The sequence below is a fragment of the Epinephelus moara genome, chromosome 20 (assembly GCF_006386435.1).
Source record: "Epinephelus moara isolate mb chromosome 20, YSFRI_EMoa_1.0, whole genome shotgun sequence".
NCBI classification, from domain to species: domain Eukaryota; kingdom Metazoa; phylum Chordata; class Actinopteri; order Perciformes; family Serranidae; genus Epinephelus; species Epinephelus moara.
In genome coordinates this window covers 2,163,293-2,182,926 of record NC_065525.1, presented here as the reverse complement: position 1 = coordinate 2,182,926, position 19,634 = coordinate 2,163,293, and the positions used below count along the sequence as shown (strand labels likewise).

Genomic DNA, 19,634 nt, shown 5'->3' with positions numbered 1-19,634 from the left:
GCAGCATTTCTCCGACCACGTAGCGAGCTACAAGCTCCGTGGCTTCTTTCAGACTGATAGGTTTAACGTTATCTCCGTTATTAGGACCAAACGACAGCCGTTGCTGTTTCGGAGCTGAAGGACTAGCATTCTAAAAGTAACAGAAGTAACTGATGTCTTGTTTGAAAATGTACTTAAGTATTTGATTACTCAAACAGCAAACTAACGCATTAGGTTACTCATTACTGCAAAAAGTAATCAAAGTACTCTCACGCGTTACTTTGTACTTTGTAACGCGTTATACCCAACTCTGGTAATAATTAATAATTATTATTAATAATTAATAATCATCATGTTAAATAATGTGACTTAATTAACATTAAATCACCTCATGGGGCACCATTCCCGTAAAGGGAAAAATGATAGCCAGTTAAAGATATCAGTCTCATAAAATAGGCTAAACTATTAATTTGGAGTTTGATTAATAATTAAATTATTGACAACAACCACAATTAACAGTAAAGCCTGAAGGATTTCGGAGTTCTTGACGCAGCAGAGGTTGACTATTCATTCACTCTTGTGCAACATTAAATAGACAGCAGGTATGATTCCAAAGAATTATATTTATTCACAAACTAGCAAAGCAAACCAAAACACACAAATTCTAACTAACTATATACAAGCTTGGTGTGTATATGTGTGTGTATGTGTGTGTGTGTGTGTGTGTGTGCGAGACAGAAAAGAGAAAGACAAAGGCGGGTGTGGTGATCAAAGAGCCGTTCGGCCTACAAAGCAAAATGGCTGACAACAGGGAACTACAAGATGGCCGAATCAAAGCTGGCTTCAGGTTGGGGAAGGTGTTTGTCTGACCGTGTGGTCAGGACAAAGACAAAGGAAAAGAAGCGGGAACTTTGAGATGCCTGTTTGGGTGTAGCTCTGTTGAAAGCCTACTTGTTAATGAGTCTATGTGAATGTGATTTGTGTTGCAAACGGTCTGGATTAGTGTAGAGATTGTTTAGTTGTGTGGGATGGGAGAAAGAGTCACTTGGTGGTGTACTGCTTTGTTAGCCGGCAGAAGAAGGCTGGGAAGATGGTTCCAGGTGCAGTCTTTGTTGTGTCCTTTGTTCCAAAGGTGAAACTCAGAGGAAGCTGGTCGCTCAGGGTTTAGCAGAGTTAGACGTTGGGTGCTAACTCACTTAGTTCCTTGTTGCTGGAAAACTAGTTGCAAACCTTGTGTTTGCAAGAGAGTCTATGATCAATTGCCGTCCATTTAGTGTTTTGGGCTATGGAGCAAGGGTCTGGGCCTCTGCGCTGTTCCAGGCCCAGCCGGAAAGAGGTGTGAGCTGCTCCGCAGCTGTAGAGCAAGAGCTGTGAGCTGTTATAGCTCCAGAGCAAGAGAGAGAACTTGAAAGGAGCAGGACTTAGCTTAGAGTTTGGTGACATCACAGAGGGGCATGTCACTGTAACAGTACTGTCCAATCAAGTTGTGAGACTTGTGTCTCACTGAGGTGTGAGGTGAGACCTCCTGTGGAGATGGGTGTCACCTAGCTCTCTTTGTTTGAAGACAAAGAGCATGCAGAGGAAAAAGCCTTTTCATGTCCAGTGATGATTTTACCAAATGATAAATCATCTGTGGTCCTGTGAATCCCAACATTTTTATTTATTTTATTTATCTATTTATTCTATTATTTTACTATTTTGAGCAGCTATCCCACTATAGTAGCACATGACACACACACACACCATGCCGAAGAATGAATACCGTTCCACAGCAACAGACCCTAACAGCAGCTAACTTTAGCACAAAGCACATACCAACAGCAGTGAGCAGTAACTACCGGGCTAGGTAGCCAATCTGGGCTGAAAGACTGGAGGGTACATTAGTGATGGCGATTTTCTTTGTGTTTATATGATTGTGCCATTTAACAGAGATGTCTATTCATGTTTTTATTATACTGAAAGAGCTCAGAGAGCTGGTAAAACATAGCATACTTGTTACCCACAAACAACACTGATACTTTATGCTCTTACGTTAGTTTTTATATAGTAGGGGAGGGGTTATATTAAGGATGGCTCCAATGCGTCATCAACCCATGATTTCAGGCCCACCCAAAAAATCCTGGTCTCAGTTTCTAACTCCACAATTTAATACTGAACAGTTCACAGTCCTTTTACGTTTTCGGTAAGTAGGTCTTTTCTAAAATGTATAATGTTTTTTAAAAGAATTTACTGCTTTTGCTTTACCTGGACTAACATAACTCAGAACTTATCCAAACCATCTTCAGTGACCCTAAAGGTGACGTACGAACAAAGCACAGAAAGTGCTTACGCACAAAAATATAATATAAAAATAATTTTCAACACAGTGTGCATGCATGTCCCACTCCTGTTTCCCTTTATAAATCACAATCAACTCGAAATGTGGCGCAGGTGAGCGACCGTCCTGCCCCACCCATAGGTGCCTATAAATGGCCAGTGAAATGCCCTGAATTAATATTCATTCACAAGAAACATCATGAAGGAGAGCACAGCAAATATAGCATTAAAAGGTAAAGAATGAAACTTCACACAATGTGAAGTTGAAGTCCTTGTTGGGGTGGTTGATAACAGAAAGACAGTGTTGTTTGGTGGACTCAATATGGGCATTACTAAGGCTAAAATTTCAGCGGAGTGGCAGCTGGTGGCAGATGCTGTAAATGCTGCTGCCTCAGACTGTGTCAGAAGTCAAGAAGAAGTGGTCTGATATTAAGGTGTTAAGGCTGTTTGCGGTGATTTATTGAGACATCAGATAGTTTCAGTGACTGTCTGAAATAAACTCTCTAAATGTGGGATACAGTTGCCGTAGCCGTTTGACAAACAATCTGATTTTCTTGACTCAAATGATTTCTTAAAATATGTCTTATTTTCATAAATGATGCATCACATCCAGACGCTGGCACGCAGCAGCATTTGGCTCAAATGCCTGGGGATAGAGGTCGGGCCGGGGCATCAAGCGGTAATGGCATGTTTTTCAGGTGTGCCACATTGTACAGCACAGCACCGGCACAGCTTTGTTACAGCGGGTGCTTCTTTGTAACGCCTGGCCCGATGCAGCGCGGAGATCCTATAAGCCACTCATCATCGTTGGCCAGTAGGTCTTGCTGGTCCCTGAATATCCTCTTCCTCTGGAGTCTCCCATCCACTACATCCTGTAACAGTGCCAAATAAGCCATTGTGCGTCTTTACACACACGCCACATTCTGTGCGTACGCCACGTTTATAAGTGAGGCCCCTGGTGAGCCCTGAGTTGAGATTTGTAGTGTTCTTTCAGCTTTTTTATTCTGTCTCAACAAGACTACACACAGTAAGTGTTATTGGCCCATTTTCTTTTGCCACAGCCCCATTGTTGCCATGTACTTTAGCCACTATACTGTGTTAGTGTATAGCTCTGGCTTGTCATACTTTACATAAATGAATCAAATCAAATCAAATCAACTTTATTTATATGACACTTTTCATACAACAGTAACACAAAGTGCCTCACAGAGGTTAAAAACAACAAAGATCCAAACAGAAAACAAAAAGAAAAGAGAAAACCCAACCCTCCCACCCAACAAAAAGCTATTTAGCTCATAAAATTGAGTTAGTAGCTAGGTAAGAATGATCTAAAACAGAGACATAAAATGCATCAAAACTAAAACCTATAGGCTAACTAAAATAACAAAAGATAAAGGTTAAATGAGATAAGAACGTAAAAAGAGGAAGGGTAAGAATATAAAAAATAAATAAAAAATAGATAATAGATGGATAAATCGGTTATAAGAGGAATTTAAAATAGATAAATAAAGAGATCAGTTAAAAGCCTGATTAAAAAGATGAGTCTTGAGCCTCTTTTTAAAAACATCAACAGTCTCTGCAGCTCTGAGGTTCTCCGGCAGGCTGTTCCACAATCGGGGGCCATAATAATTAAATGCCGCCTCCCCGTGTGTTTTAGTCCTAACTTGTGGTATGGTTAAAAGGCCGGTGCCGGAGGACCTCAGGGTCCACGAGGGTTGATATGGTAAAAGCAGGTCAGATAAATAAGAAGGCCCAAGACCGTTAAGACATTTAAAAACTAATAAAGAACCTTAAAATCGATCCTGAAATGAAATGAACACTAAATTGCCAATGTCCTGTAATGATGAACTAATCCTTTCTTTCCTCTACAGCAGCTGAGGAAGAGTGCCAACAGACCAGGAAAGACTCAGACAGCACACACACACTGCAGGTGAGTTGTTACTCAGGAGAGTCAATATTAGAACAGAGTAGAATAAAATAGAAAGAACTTTATTCATCCCCGAAGGGAAATTCAGCTGTCCAGCAGCTTATAAAAACACAACATCCACATCAACAATAATACAGTGGTATTAAATTAGACATAAAATAAGATAAGTTTAAAAAAAAAAAGGTGCATAAATAGAAATAAAAATGAAATTAAAATGAAATTAAAATTGCAAAACATTCCACTGTCCAGTTTAGCTAATGTGATGTGTGTGACTGGATTCAGGAGGCATTGAACAGTCTTATTGCCGTGGGGATGAAGGATCTCCTGAAACGCTCTGTTCTGCAACGCAGTGAGATGAGCCGACTGCTGCAGCTGCTCCTCTGTCACTCCAGGAGGCTATGGAGAGGGTGTCTGCTATTGTCCATCATAACTTTCAGTTTGTTCATTGTGCCCCTTTCCACCACAGTTCTTAGTGGGTCCAGTCTTCTGCTGAGCACTGAGCAAGCTTTTTTAACCAGCTTGTCCAGTCGCTTGGTGTTTATGTCCATCAAGCTGCCTCCCCAGCACACTGCAGCATGATAGAATGAATACAATGAAAATATCCAAATGTCATGGTCAAAATGTGTCCTTGTACTATGAGGGTTTCTTCCATGAAGTATGACTGAAGACACTTAGGGGGCTTTCACACCTGAAAGTCCGGACCAAGGTCTGGGTTTTTACAACATTGTATACATTTGGTCCGGTTGGTTTGGTTTCACACTGCATTAAGGCGACTGGACCAAATGACATATTGACGTTAACTATATGGCCTCTCGTTTCGCAGACCGGGCGAGGGGGAGGCGGAGCGCACCTGCGCTTCACCAACTAGGTGTTTTGCAAATTTGGCACACCGTGCGTGCTGGCGCAGCTACTCCTCTTTCCCACCTCCGTCCCTCCTACCGGCGCAAGTCGGAAAGAGGGAGGAGAGAAGGCGTGGAGTGGGTTTTATACAGCCGATTCACATCACACCAATCAAATGAGCCCCTCTCCTCGCCCTTAAATGCGCCGCGCGAAGGCGTAATGAAAGTTTACTCAAATACTATGGCAGAAGAGAGCAGCAGCGTCCTCCTCCTCCTCGCAATAATGTACTCCATCTTTGAAGATCACGTTAAGCAAGAACATTTTAACATTTGTATAGGCAATCACATGAAGCACATAAACCCTTAAGACACCGAACATAACTTACAATTTGTTGACAGCGTTTCTTTCGTGCGCGCACGCTCTCTCTTTCTCTCTCGCAGTCTCACTCTGTTTCTTTTATTTTGACTTTTCTAAGATGACAGATGCTGAATATATACTCCTAGGGTTGGGCGATAAATCGATTTTATCGATTAATTCGAATTTGTAGTTTAGGCCGATTTGTTTTAATGAAAATCGAGTTTCTATTTAAAATCCGCCAACGCCGCTCCACGTAGTTCAGAGTGGGCTCACCCATCCCCCCCGCACGCTTGATACACAAACAACATGGCAGCGAGCGCAGAAGAACTTGTTGTGAACTGTGCTCACCTGTGTGTGTGTGTGTGTGTGTGTGTGTGTGTGTGTGTGTGTGTGCGCATCAGGGCCGAATTCCGCCGTGCGCAACACAGAGAGCAGAGGATGATTTTAGATGCGCACCGTGTAGGGACATAAATGACATGCCGTTGTGTAAATAAGATAAATAAGTGTTACCAACGCCAAGCTGGCAGACCCCCGAACCGTAGTAAAGGGACCTCCGAAGACCATTAGCTCCTTTAGCTTGTGTTAGCTCGTTGTGGCAACAACACATACACAACGGGACTTCGTCTGCGTTAAAGAACGGCACTTTATTTTAAGCACTGCAGGGATGATGCACAGCCTCTCTCATCAGTGTCTGACATTTACATAGAGGGAAATAACTCAAAAACAGCATGCAGAACTGCGTAGGCTTCTCCACTGTGGCTGCTCGATGTAAACAACAGCGCACATGCCGCACTTTCTTCCTGGGGTGCATCCATCTGACGTCACACACCACACCCGTCTCATACCTCCAACATCAACTACACACATACACAGCTCCACACACACAAGCCACACACATCAGGCTCAGCCTGTAACATAAGGCTATTTAGTTTGTTTAATAAAAGGACAAGGTATAGACCTGTTCTATAGGAAAGGTAACCATAAATGACTTCTGTTGTGAGCCAATATAATGGTAGGGGAAACACAGCCGTATGATAAGAAAGGGGTCCGGTGGAAAGTGATCACAGATGCAGTCGCCATGTATATTGCAAGAGATATGGTGCCCATATATAGGCTACCGTGGAAAAGCTGGGGTTTATTCACATGCTGAAAGTTTTGGACCCCAGGTATGTGCTACCAGGCCGCAAATATTTTTTTTAACTAGGAGGGGAAAAAATCGATTTAAATCGTGAATCGGATTTTTTGTGAAAAAATCGGAGATTTTTTTTTAGGCCATATCGCCCAGCCCTATATACTCCCTATCTGATGCTGTGGCTGTTTGTGGTTGGCTGAGAGGGATGTGAAGTCATTAGTTTGCAGCTGTGTTAATCAAATCAGGTTGTGTTTCCATTACGCGTGCGAAACGTGCCAAACGGTGCCACGCCGCAGCAGCAGGAGGAGGAGGACGAGGATGAGCCAGGCGAGCTGGCCGCACAGCCGGGGGGGCACAGCCGGGGGCACAGCCGGGAGCAGCTCCATTACGCGTGCCAAACGGTGCCAATCCCCTTTGATCTGACATCAGATGTGACGGGACAGTTGATATAAAAATACATAGACCAGTGATCCTCTGTGCTGTGGATTGCTTTGCTGTGTGGCTGCACACTCCGCCTTTGTGTGTGTGCTGCGGATTCCACTTGTCATCGCTGCTGACAAGCTCTTCCCTGTCCATGGCCGGCTTCGTATGGAGAAGTTGTTTCCTCTGTGAGTATGCCTGGTTTTGAAATCAATCAATCAATCAATCAATCAATCAATCAATCAATCAATCAATCAATCAATCAATCAATTTTATTGATAAAGCCCAATATCACAAATCGCAATTTGCCTCAGAGGGCTTTACAGCATACGACATCCCTCTGTCCTTTGGACCCTCACAGCGGATAAGGAAAACCTCCCCCAAATAAACCCTTTAACAGGGGAAAAAAATCCCAGCTCTTCTGACATCTCTCTCTGCCGGCCCCCTCTCGTCCCATTGCACACAATTGAACTGTCTACTGTGAGCGTGTGTCCAGTGGACGCCGGCTCCTCGCCTGTGTGCTGCTTCAGCATTCCACACAGGGAGCTGTGGACTGACTCAATTCCCCTGGGAGCTCTAAACCTGAGTATTGACTCTCTGTTGCTTTACCAGTCTGCTCTCCCTGTATTTGTTAAAGTGGTGTATTAAAGTTCAGTATAAACTGTTCCACCCGACCCTGGTGTTGGTTTTGGGTCCAAAATCCACCTGTTACGGTTTATGAGTTGTAAGAATTAATAAATCATCTTTTAAAAGAAGTAGATGTTTACTGTAACCTAACTCAGGCTCTGTTTTGTTAGCAAGGCAATGCTAATAACCAACACGCTTGATTAAAAAGGTAAACGACCAATGCTTTGAGATGGTGTGATCACGTCATTCCATCTGAAGTGTAATGTGGTGTGTCCCACATGCTTTATTTTACATTTGCTCTAGGTCAATGGTGATCCACCGTTGTAGGGGATGTGAAAGGAAAAACAGTCAAAATGCAAGCACACATTTGACGCTATAATATGTCGATTACTAGGATGAGGAAAACCAACTGGAGCCCAACTCCTCTCCCCCACTGCTCAAGTAGCCTTTAGACCCAGAAGCAGAATGGGATAGGTTGTAGATGATGCAGGAAGGCTATATAAATGGAAACACACCAAACATGCTGACATACAGTACGGCATCACCCAGATGTGCCCATCACTGGTACCCTTCACATATTCTACAATGACATGACAAGGCACAAAAACCTTTGGGGTGTTTTCTGTCTGGTGGTGCACTGGCAGAAGTAGCATGGTGTGGATGAATGAAAAATGAAAAAAGAAATGCTATGTACTTTAAGAAGTATAAAATGTAGTGAAAAGTTAAATACAAGCAGAAATGTCCTTAATGAGCTTAATGTTTTGACGTTTGAATGGTTTCTATAGCTGATAGTATGCCGATGTAGTAGTCTATTGAAAAATGTACTGAAGAGGTATAATGACTTTGTGACCTGTCTGAAGCTGGAATAAGGTCTGTAGATATAAACAGTGAGTAGTATAACTTATTTCAGTTTACTGCAAATTTGAAATCACCTTGTTCTTGATCACATAACCAAATATAGGCTTTTATTGTGAAAAGAGCAATTTTCAATTTTCAATAATAGCAACTTTCTCTGCAGGATTCTCCACCATTAAATCAGGCTTCCACTGAAGGGGTGTGCACAAGTATGTGCATTTGTAGAACAGCCACTAGAACTAGAAATAGAATGCCCTCTCTCTGAAGTGACCTGTGATTGGTCAAAGTCTTATGTCATGGGCTAGATTTTCTAAAACCTGAAAACGGTGTCAAGAGGAGATGCAGAGGACTAGTTTTCTTTAAGTCCACTTCAATTACAATATGCTCAAAGTTTATTTTGGGATTTCAGCCCAGTGACACCAAAATGAAACTGCTTACCCCCACCATAAGATTTTATTGTCAATGTATTTTGTACACTCTGTGGGTCTCATGGTTTTGCAACATAATGTGATCAACCCCTGTGGACATTCTGTTTTGGATCTATTAGGTATCAACTGCTGAATCAGTATCATTTCAGTTTCAAGTATCGTTTCGGTATTGAGTACTGTGATACTGGTATCAAAATATTGGTATCTACATATTGGTATCAAAGTCAAACTTTTGGTATCGTGACAACACTACCTGCTATGAAAATGGAACCTTACTAAGATATCTCAAAAACATGAAGTGACTTCTGCAGTCATTTATTGAGTTTAAAGTTTTTTATTTTAATATCAAAATAAATGCCATATTTTCAGACTTTTCAGAATTGTATGATGGAGTTTATGTCTCTCTGCTCACAGTATCTCAAATATATTTTGTTTGGTTCTGTTTTGTTTACAACATTATTGTGATAACTACATTGACTGATCAGATGTTCTCATAAATCATTAATATATCAAAATACCAGAGGGTGGGGACAACGACGCTGAAGGCCCGCTCACCAAAAGTTCGGAGGCGAGAGTGAGGGATGAAGAGTAGGCTGGAGTCAGAGGAGCTCAGAGATCTGGACGGAGTGTAGGGATGGAAGGGGTCCGTTATGTACTGTGGGGCAAGGGCGTGGAGGGACTTGTAGGTGAGAAGGAGGATTTTGTAGATTATGCGGGACTTGACCGGGAGCCAGTGGAGATGGATGAGGGTGCTTGGTGCTCCAGGGCTTGGTGCGGGTGAGGACCCTGGCAGCTGAGTTTGGCACATATTGGAGCCTGTCCAGGGTTTTGTTGGGAACCCCGAACAGGACACCATTGCAGTCGTCCAGGCGTAGACATAAATACCCAGACTCATGTTGAATCATCAGCATTCTATTCTGGATAATTATATCGTAATGCAGAGGATGGGGCTGGCTCTCAGTGCTGTTGTGTTTGTGTGGAAGGTTAGAAGTGTGAATGTTGGTCCTTTGCTGCTTCCTTGTGGTCAGAGCAAGTACTTCCACAGCTCTCTCTCTCTGTCTCTCTGCATCACAGCTGGATGGCGTACAGCTGTTACCGTGGATATTGCTACGTTTGTGTGCTGCTGATTTGTTGCAGATGAGGCTGAGTGTTTCCACTTGTTGGCTGTAAGTTAGTGCTCTGTTCCAGTTAGTGAGTAACAGCATTTACACACACACACACACACACACACACACACACACACACACACACACACACACACACAGTGTACTGTGCTGAATTGAGGACAGGTTAACTGTCACAGGTTTTGTTTGTCAGACCAACATTTGTGCCAAACTTTGTGATTATCATTATCATTAAACAGAACGGAGTGAAACCACTACCAGCTCTAGAGCTGAAAAAAGCCAACTTGTCTTTTGTCTGTCTGACCCTGTTCACATTTGGTTTAAAACCAAATCTGTTTTGGTGATCTGAGGATTACTGGACAGCAGAAACACAGTTTCTATCAAGTGTCTCCAGCTGACCACTTGTGATCAGATTTAATGCCTATGTCACTTCTACCAGAAGTTCAAAGGGCTCTGTGCACAGTTATTACATCCACTGTCACCAGTCACGTTAGCTGTTGTATTGGTATAGCTGGAGAGATTGCTGTCAGCAGAATTCAACACATCTCCTTCCACATGGCACAATATAATTACTGTGGACAGTCACACATCACTTTATCCAACTTGTCATAAAATAGGAAAGACTTGAGCGTTGACATGCAATCACCAAACCAAACCACCACATCCTGCATGCAAATTTGCAAATGCTACAATACGTTACCCTGACATTCTTATCCAAACCCTAACCAATCCCACTGCTGTTGTCTAAACCTAACCAATCCAACCAATGATGGCAACAAGTACTAGCCAATCATACAACACATTCTCACTCCGACTTTTTCACATATCGATGTATGTTAGGACTTTCCATGACAAGATATGACATGAAAGGTACCCTAGGTGCTTTGGTTATTGCCGTTCTGGGATGCTGAGTCAACCTCTGTTCTGTTTTCAAAATACACTTTAGTTTTTATAGGAAAGGTACAGTTTGCATACAGTCTCTTTCAAAATAAACACACAACGTCAGTACAACACAGCCAAGTGACATTTTTTTCTTCAACAACAAACGTTTAGCCAATGCATGCATGTGGTTGGGTGTAGGCAACAAAAGCACGTGGTTAGGTTTAGGAAAAAGAACAAGGTTTGGCTTTACAATCAGACTCCCGCCGCCTTAACTTTCATTATTGTCCCACCACATTTCTCCCAGACGTTGCCATGTGCCATTAAACAGTAATGGCGACTGGCCGCATATGGTACAGACGTGAAAGGACGGATTTTTTCATCTGTGTCTGACGCCGGAAGTCACTGACCAAGCAAAGTTTTTCAATGACCACGGAGTGAGATTTGGTTGAATCATAAGGAGTGCAGGGCAGGTCACTCCTGTTCCAGACTACCTTAGTAAATGGGTTGAGTAATCGCATCACAGTGTGTCTGGTGGTTGTTTACACATGTATTTAGCGTCGTCAACTTGTGATCTGATCCTCCAAGACACATTTTAAAACCCTGTGTGAACAGGGTCTTTGTCAGCTCATCAGTTTGTCAGCTCATCCTTTAAGGGCCCTGACACACCAAGCTGATGGTCAGCCATCGGTCAAAGTTGGGCCGTTGGTGAGCTTCTGTCGCCCTTGTCGGTGTGGTGTGTCCCGTACTGTTGGCCCTCGTCTGCGCTAGTCGGCTTTTTTCCCACCGATTCAGCATGTTGAGTCTGTCGCTGTAATAAAATCCCTCTGATTGGCAGTTCAGCTCAGCGCAGGAGAAGAGTGAGGAAGTGAGGAAAGTAAACAAAGAGCTAAAGTCGAGAGGGAGTGAGACAAACTTGTTCCCTAAGGTCAAATTATTTTTCTTTAGCCACTGAGCTCTTTAGCAGAAACATTTCATGATGGTTTGTGTTATTGTTCACTGGCACACAGTGTGCTAATTGCCTAACTAGCGTCAAGACAGTCTTCCTGTTTCCCTTTTTGAATGACAGACTACAGACTACCGCCGCCAGCTGGTGTAGCGCAGGCACATAACGTACATGTTGGTTGGCCTTTGTGGTGTATTCATGTGCAACGTTTTGGCCAAGACATGCAGCAGGTGACTTTCATCACCGCTAGTTCTCTGAAGTCGGTTTGGTGTGTCTGGGCCTCAAAAGCCATCACTCTGCCAGAGGAAAGACCTGCTGTACTGTAGCAGTGTGACACACAGTCACCTTTACAGACTGCTAGGATCAGCCTGTCCCTTAACCAGTGTCATGATTGCTCCTCCATGGTTACGCGGATGTTACAGTGCAAACAGGTGCTGTCAGCAGAACTTTCTATGCTTGAAAATATATGGGCTTCTAGACTAGACCTCATAACACACTCAGTTTGCAATACCCAGAGCATGATGGGAGTTGTAGTGATGAATATCCCTGATGCATTGACATTCTATCCAATCATAAATGCATACAGTATTTGTTGACAAACGTGCAGAAAACTTTTGTTGTTGTTATTTTCATTAAAAGTGTCCTGTAACCAACACCATCACCTATTGATAGAAAGGGCAAAACAATTCCTTGTTTACAAGAAAACATGGTAACTTACATTTCCAGTAGTTCCAATGATCTCAAGAGTAGTAGCAGCAGCACAAAATATAAATATATATATATTTTGGGGGTTGACTCTGCTTGGTGGTACACATGGGTGTAACAGTAGATTATAATTGAAGCATATATAATTACAGGGTTCAACGCTAAGGTTTTTTTTCACTTGCCCGGTCGGGCAAGTTGGTCAGAGATCTACTTGCCCGAAGTCAGTTTTTACTTGCCCTATAAAAATTGTTTAATTTAAGCGGCTATCAAATAACAAAGACTGCAGTTATTTTTATGTTATGTAATCTTTATTCACACTGAATTTATTAATTAAAACAACATATGTACTGTATTGTAGCTTAATTCCTACACAAATATGACAGTGTAAGGGCTTAAAGTGAAAAATTTGTCAATCATTCTCCATCTATAATTTTGCGCCCTACTTGAGCCATGCCCACCTCTATTTATTTTTCACCCCTCTCTCCAGTTCTGCTGTATTAACACCGGGTTTAATATATTTTGCTTCCATCTCTCTGCCCTGCTCTACTCTACTTCAACGCTACTTAGCTCTCTCTCTACTCTACCAGTAGACTACCACATCCACCTGTTGCACAAAACGCACACAGCAGTGTTTCCCCTAGGATGGAGTTGTAGCAGCGGAGGTGAAGCACACGCATGAAAAATAATTTTCACATGCGTGAAACTTTTTTGTATGCTTGCAAAGCACAGCCTGCTGGGATGTTTCTATGTATCTACTGGCACCAGAAGGGCTCTTTAGGACTAAGTACATACAGTACATGTGTGCACAGTAATGAGCAGGTGAAATGTCTGTCTAGCTTACATATGAGGTGTCTCAAGATTTAGGAACATACAATTTTATTGAATATAATAAAAGAAAAAGTCACTTGACATGCTGCTGTTTTGTGCTATGACCTATTTAAGTGTTGGAAGTTGTTATTTACGTGACAATGCCTGAACGCAACACAAGCTCAGCATGAGTGCCGTACTTCAGGCAGAGAGACCGCTGCATCAGAGCCGAAGGAGCACGTTTTAATTTAATTTATTTTATCAATTAGTTATTAACTTTTACTATTTTTAGCAACTTGCCCAATCGGGCAAGTGAGTTGTTAGTTTACATGCCCGACCTTGAGTTTTACTTGCTCCAGGCAATCGGGCAATCCTTATTGTTGAGCCCTGAATTACCATAGCGCTGAAGAACCTGATAAACACAGCAGCAGAGTAACACTTCATCTCATCATCCAGCAGCACTCTTTCATGCATTTTTTTTCTGTTTTAGCAGATAAAAAGTTGTCTCTGTCTGTCAGAGTGCAGAGGCTGTATTCAGACAGGGCTTCAGTGTTCTTATGCTGCGAGGGAGCAGCAGAGAGGTGGCAAATGGATGAGGGAGTTTGTTTCATCACAGATGTGATGGGTGTGTGTGTGTGTGTGTGTGAGAGAGAGAGAGAGAAACAGAGAGAGAGAGAGAGAAACAGAGAGGGAGAGAAAGAGGGAGGAGGAATTGAGGGCCTGAAGGAAAAAAGGAAGAGCGAGTGGAAAGGAGGGATGGAGGGAGGGGCTGCTGTTATGAACAGATGTGGGCAGAGACGCTCATTTTCTAACCCCAAATGCAGTAAAAAAGGAACACCAGATCCATTAACTTTACTGGATAACACATCAGACTGTGGACGTGCAGCACTTCTTTTTGTTTTAATGTTGCCATCAATACATGAGTTTTCATCTTGGTTTTGAATCTGTGGAACAGGCGTTAAAGTGAATTTAAGAGTTGATTTGGCACATTTCACTTTTCTTCTGTAGCTAATTAGTGGTAAAAAATGTTTTGTTACAGTTGATTTGTGGCATTATTTGCTCTTATGGTGTGAAGAAAATCAGCAGCCTGCAGCTCTGGAAAGTTGGATTTTTTCCCCCGTGAACTCCACCCTCAGTCTTTCACGTTTGTGTTTTTCTGACTGAGTTTCAGTCCAGAGAAAAAGAGGAGACAACAGAGAGTTGTGTGACAGTTGAGGATTTATTCTGTGGAATGGCTCATACACTGCTTGTTAATTATCGTCAGCTTCAGACGATGAAGCGACGGTGAAACTGCCAGCATGTATGAGAGACACAGGCGGAGGTACAGCTTCTGTGCCAAAGGAGAGAGGACTGTGGATGTGGTGCTGATTAAGGTAGGAGGGTGTGTGTGTGCATGTGTGACTGTTTAAACAATATTGATAACAATACATGTCTGAATATTTGTACAATGCAGTGCTGTTTTAGAGTGTTATTTTATTAAGCTCTTTTAAACCCATTTGGCCTGTTCCTTTTGGATTTTGGACTGGATTGTATTTTTAAAATGTCATGGTGACATTTTATCTGCAGTCTCCGAGAGATTGGCATATTTTAAATGTGTCCATATAGAGTTATCCGTTAACGCTTTGTTCAGTTTTCATTCCCTTTATATACAGGCTTATAGCAAAGTCATCCTACGTCCTAGCTGAGCATGTCATATATTATTATATATCAGAACAAGTTAAGCTACTCAGAAATGTTAGTCAATATGTCAGTGGTCCTGTACTGTAAATGTTCTAGAGCAGTTGTTTATGAAAACAAAGAATACCTAAAAATCCAACAGCCTGTCCGTGGGCCCTTCTGAAGTGATTTTTGATGACTGTGATTTGTATCCAGATATTTTTGTAAATGTATATTTTCCTCCACATTTGGGCCACTCATCCACATGCAAATGGAGTTTTAGGTACCTAAAATGGATATTTTTTTAAGATGCCCTCTAAAGTGAAGATTAAAACCCATTTACTGTTAATCTTTGTGGATGTGTAAAACGGAGCATTTGGGAGACGATGTCATCATCTCAAATGGTGCATGCCTATTGATGCTTTGTGTAATGAGCAAACGCTGGAAACAACAGTAACAATGGTGGACTACCGGTTGGCTAACATTTTGTTAGCACTGCTTGTTCTAATGACGACTTTACACTTAAACTCACCACTTTATGGACGAACGGAAACATCTGCTGCACCCAGTGTTTTTGCTCCACCTTAGCGTCCAGGGTTTAAAGTCCACTAAATCAGCGGTTTTGGATCAGGACTCGTCCAACCAGCAGACGGTGGAACACTTTCCAGAATGGGATTGTTGTTGATGGGGAGTGGAAGGAAAACTTTCACATGTGCAGAGCAGCATATGTTTATGTTAGCTTGATTGTCCTTAAATTGAACTAGGGATGCACAATATTGGATTTTTTGCCGATATCCAATATGCTGATGAGTAACAACTAGTGCTGCACGATTTGATAAAAATGTGCGATTGAGATTATGGTGGACAATAACGCGATTTGCGATTGCGATTACAATATAATAAAAAAAATGGTATCATGGGTCTTCTTGCTTGATTCAGTGTTTCCCCTACATTATATTAGGAGGGCACTGACCTGACCTGACATAGTTATTGTTATGGACAGTGTGTAAATGACCATCAACAGACTGAGCACAGTCAAACACACTGCTCACACAGCAGCGCAGCATGGCACTGTACACACAGCGGAGCGAGCCTGTGTTGCGTTCAGGCATTGTCACATAAATGACAAATTCCAGCACACCATAGCACAACACAGCAGCATGTCAAGTGGGCCGAACCCGAGCAAAATTGCTCAGTTTTTCATTTGTTATTATATAGTTTGTTATGGAGTCCATGATTTCCCCGTGACACTTACAAATGTATGCGTAAGTGTGCTTGGATGTTGGTTTATCAGGCCCTGGTGGCTTTCAGTTGTCTCTGTCTTTAACGTTACTTGGCTTGACTTTCTCTCGCATGCATTCTTCCTACTTTTCTCTGTGCTGTCTCAAGTGCTGATATAGATTGGTCGTGTCGCCGCGGGACGTAACTTTTAAACTTTCACACAGCACGTCTTTCTGTTCAACGTCGCTGTACCTTAATCCAAAGTATCGCCATATAATAGATGTTGTGTTTTTGTCGCCACCAACTCAGCCTGTTCATGGTCGTGCTCATGCTCTTCTTCAGCGTCTATGTTGGTCACTGCTGCACGCCGGGTGGTCACCTAACTACACGTGCTGTACACACCAGGATAGCTTGTGGCCGTAATGTCAACAAACTCCACACACTACAGGAGAGGTAGTCACGTCCACAGGCACACACTTAAGCGAGAAGTATACTTGCTGCGTGGCCAAACATACGTGTACACAGTGTGCTGCACCTGTGTGTATACTTGCTGCAGCACGGACGTTCATCGATGCAGCCAAAACGCCTGATACTGGTGGTCTCCGCTAGGGGCAGACCGCAGCACTCAGACACAGAGGTCGCGAAAAGCAAAGAAGGCGGTGACAGTGTATTTCCGGATAAACACAAACATAGACACTCTCGATGAAGAGGAGATGATAATTTTATTGCTGTTAAGATCTCAGCAGAGGAAAAGGCATATGAAGAGGAGATGATAATTTTATTGCTGTTAAGATCTCAGCAGAGGAAAAGGCATAGTCTCCGCCGCCATCGGAGATGGTATGTGGGGCCCCTTACCCAATCATATGGGGAGTTTGTTTCCCTTGTTTTACCCATGCGAGCACTCGATGAGGAAAAGCACAGGGACTTCTTCTTCTTTGGGGTTTTACGGCAGTTGGCATCCGTTACGTTGCATTACTGCCATCTTCTGGGTCTACCTTGCTCCTACATCTTTCATTCCATTATATCCTTTTCACCAGTCCACCTCCGACCTCATGTTCACAGTCTCTAGCTATACCCTCTAGGGTTCATGTCAACATTGCATCTCGTGTACACGTCACGCTGCCTCGCAGCAAAGTGTGCGGTCTACGCACCGAACGACCGCAAAATACGCGTGGCAGCCAAACGTGCACGAAAACTGCACGTGCATGCGTTTCGTGCAGCAAGTATACTTTAGCTTTTACATTTAGTCACGCAGCCTTTTATGCGGTTATGTAATCACACAGCCTGACATCGCGATTGCGATTAGATTAATCGTGCAGCACTAGTAACAACTCATTTGACTGGGATTTAGTGTTACCTTTCAAATGAGACCATACTTGTACTAAAAATGGAACAAGAACAGCTTTCCGTTTATTTTGTCTGTGTCTTGGATAGGTGTTTTAGGTGGGGGGGATTTAGTGTTACCTTTCAAATGAGACCATACTTGTGTCTTGGATAGGTGTTTTAGGTGAATTAAGGTTTATTTTACAGGATGCATATGTAGCTGCAAGCCGCAGTTCCAGGGTTCAAGCCAGTATAGACCGTTAGAAGTTGCAAGCTGCAAAGGATCAAGACCTTTGACAGTTTTGACTAGCTGGTTTTGTAATGTTCAGACAGACACGCATTTATTTATTTCCAGATCTGTACTGGGTTGTGCTCTTCTTTGGCAGCAGATGCCCACTTTTAGCCAATTTCAGAAACATTTTGGGAACAGGCTTCTAAAGCTTAATTAAGAATATCCACCAACTTTGGTGATGTTTTGGTGATGACTTTGATGAGCACATCTGTGCTGCTACTTCCTCCTCTCTTGGGATCATTGGAACTATTGGAAATGTGAAGTTACTGTGTTTTCTTGTAAACAAGGGATTGTTTTGCCCTTTCTATCAATAAGTGATGGTGGTGGTGAAGAAACCTGCAAGCAGTTTAAAAAAGCACTCGGAATAGCTGATGCCCCCCTGTTGTGCATTTTCAAAATACTTTTACACTTATGGTTCAACATTGTTTTGAAACATAAGCCACAGGTTTTGTAATGATTGCACAAACAATTTCTGATTTATAGTCTAATTTGTGTCATGCCATGCCCATTTTCTGCATTGGAAGTGTCTCCTAATGGTTAATTTGAATGACAGTTTAAGGGTACGTTTCAGATAATTATGTGGACATATGCTGCGAGTTTCATGATGATTGGCCAAACAGTTATGGAATTAGGTCTGTTTATGTGCTGAGCCATTCCGCTTTGAAAGTTTATTGATCAGTATCTGTAAAACAAACACAATGAGATATAAACAAACTTTTGGTTACATTTTAATGGTCCAGTAATGATCCATAGGAAATTTGGTACAAATCGGACCTGTGGTTTAGGAAAAGTTGTCTAAAATGTGTCCAAATGGTGGAAAATCTCATCAGGTTGACTTTGATAGTTCTTAAGGCTTTTTGTAGAGCACATTGAGCTGTACTTGTTTCGAATTTTCATTTAATCTGACTAATTACCGTACCACCATCTGGCCAATTGGGGTCATATTTCTTTGGCAGCATTTGCACACAATTTATGATCTATGGTGAAAATCTTATGTTTCAACAATGTTCCATCAAATGGAAATTTGTGAAAACAAAAAATAATAATAAATATAGCCGCAAGCAGCAATTCTGGGGTCCAAGCTGGCATGGACCATTAAAATTGAAAGCTGGGAAGGAATTGCCAAAGGATTTGCCTTTGACAGTTTATGGCACCTGTATGAAAGATAACCAACAGGTTTTATGACAATCAGATCCTCATTCATCTATGTCCAAATTTCTGCTGGGCCATGCTCTTTATTTGGCAACACTGTCATTCCCTATTGGTACATTGCAGAGACATTCTGAGGACATGCTTCAATGGCTTAGTCAAAAATATCCACCAATTGTGGTGATGTTTGAACAAACCCTTGTTAATTTATGGCCAAATTTTGCAAAAGGCCAATGCGCTTGTTTTGTGGCAACCCCATGTGAGCATTTTCAAGATTACTTTGCATACGTGATTAAATAGTGCTATGAAATATATCATGTGAGTTTTGCGATGATTGGATAAACAATTGCGGATTCATAATCTTAGTTGTGGGACACACCTATTTTTGCATTTGGTCGATTTGAATAAAACTTTCAGGGCATGTTTCAGGTATGTATGTAGATATATCCAAAAATTTTCATAATGATTTGCCGGTTGTAGAGTTAAGTCTATTAATGCACTGAGCCAGGCCCCATTAATAACTGACTAACTCATGTCATGAGTGAGTCACTAAGAAATCTTGTATGATGCTGTCACTAAGAAATCTTGTATGATGCTGTTGGTGTGTTGCTTCTCTTTAGATCAACAGGTGTGTACTTCTGTCAGGTTTGC

The 19,634-nt window shown here is 42.2% G+C and overlaps 1 protein-coding gene across 8 annotated transcripts in view; it reads left to right on the top strand.

Annotated features, from left to right (window-relative positions):
* The window catches only part of akap13 (A-kinase anchoring protein 13), a 190,987-nt gene that overhangs the window by 25,911 nt on the left and 145,442 nt on the right, over positions 1-19,634 (top strand). For 7 of the 8 annotated variants that reach the window (XM_050072194.1, XM_050072195.1, XM_050072197.1 and 4 more), the window contains one exon: positions 4,167-4,225. In XM_050072194.1, the coding sequence (XP_049928151.1) occupies positions 4,167-4,225 (59 nt within the window). The remainder of the gene's footprint in view (positions 1-4,166; positions 4,226-19,634) is intronic. The other variant, XM_050072191.1, reaches the window with a different exon arrangement.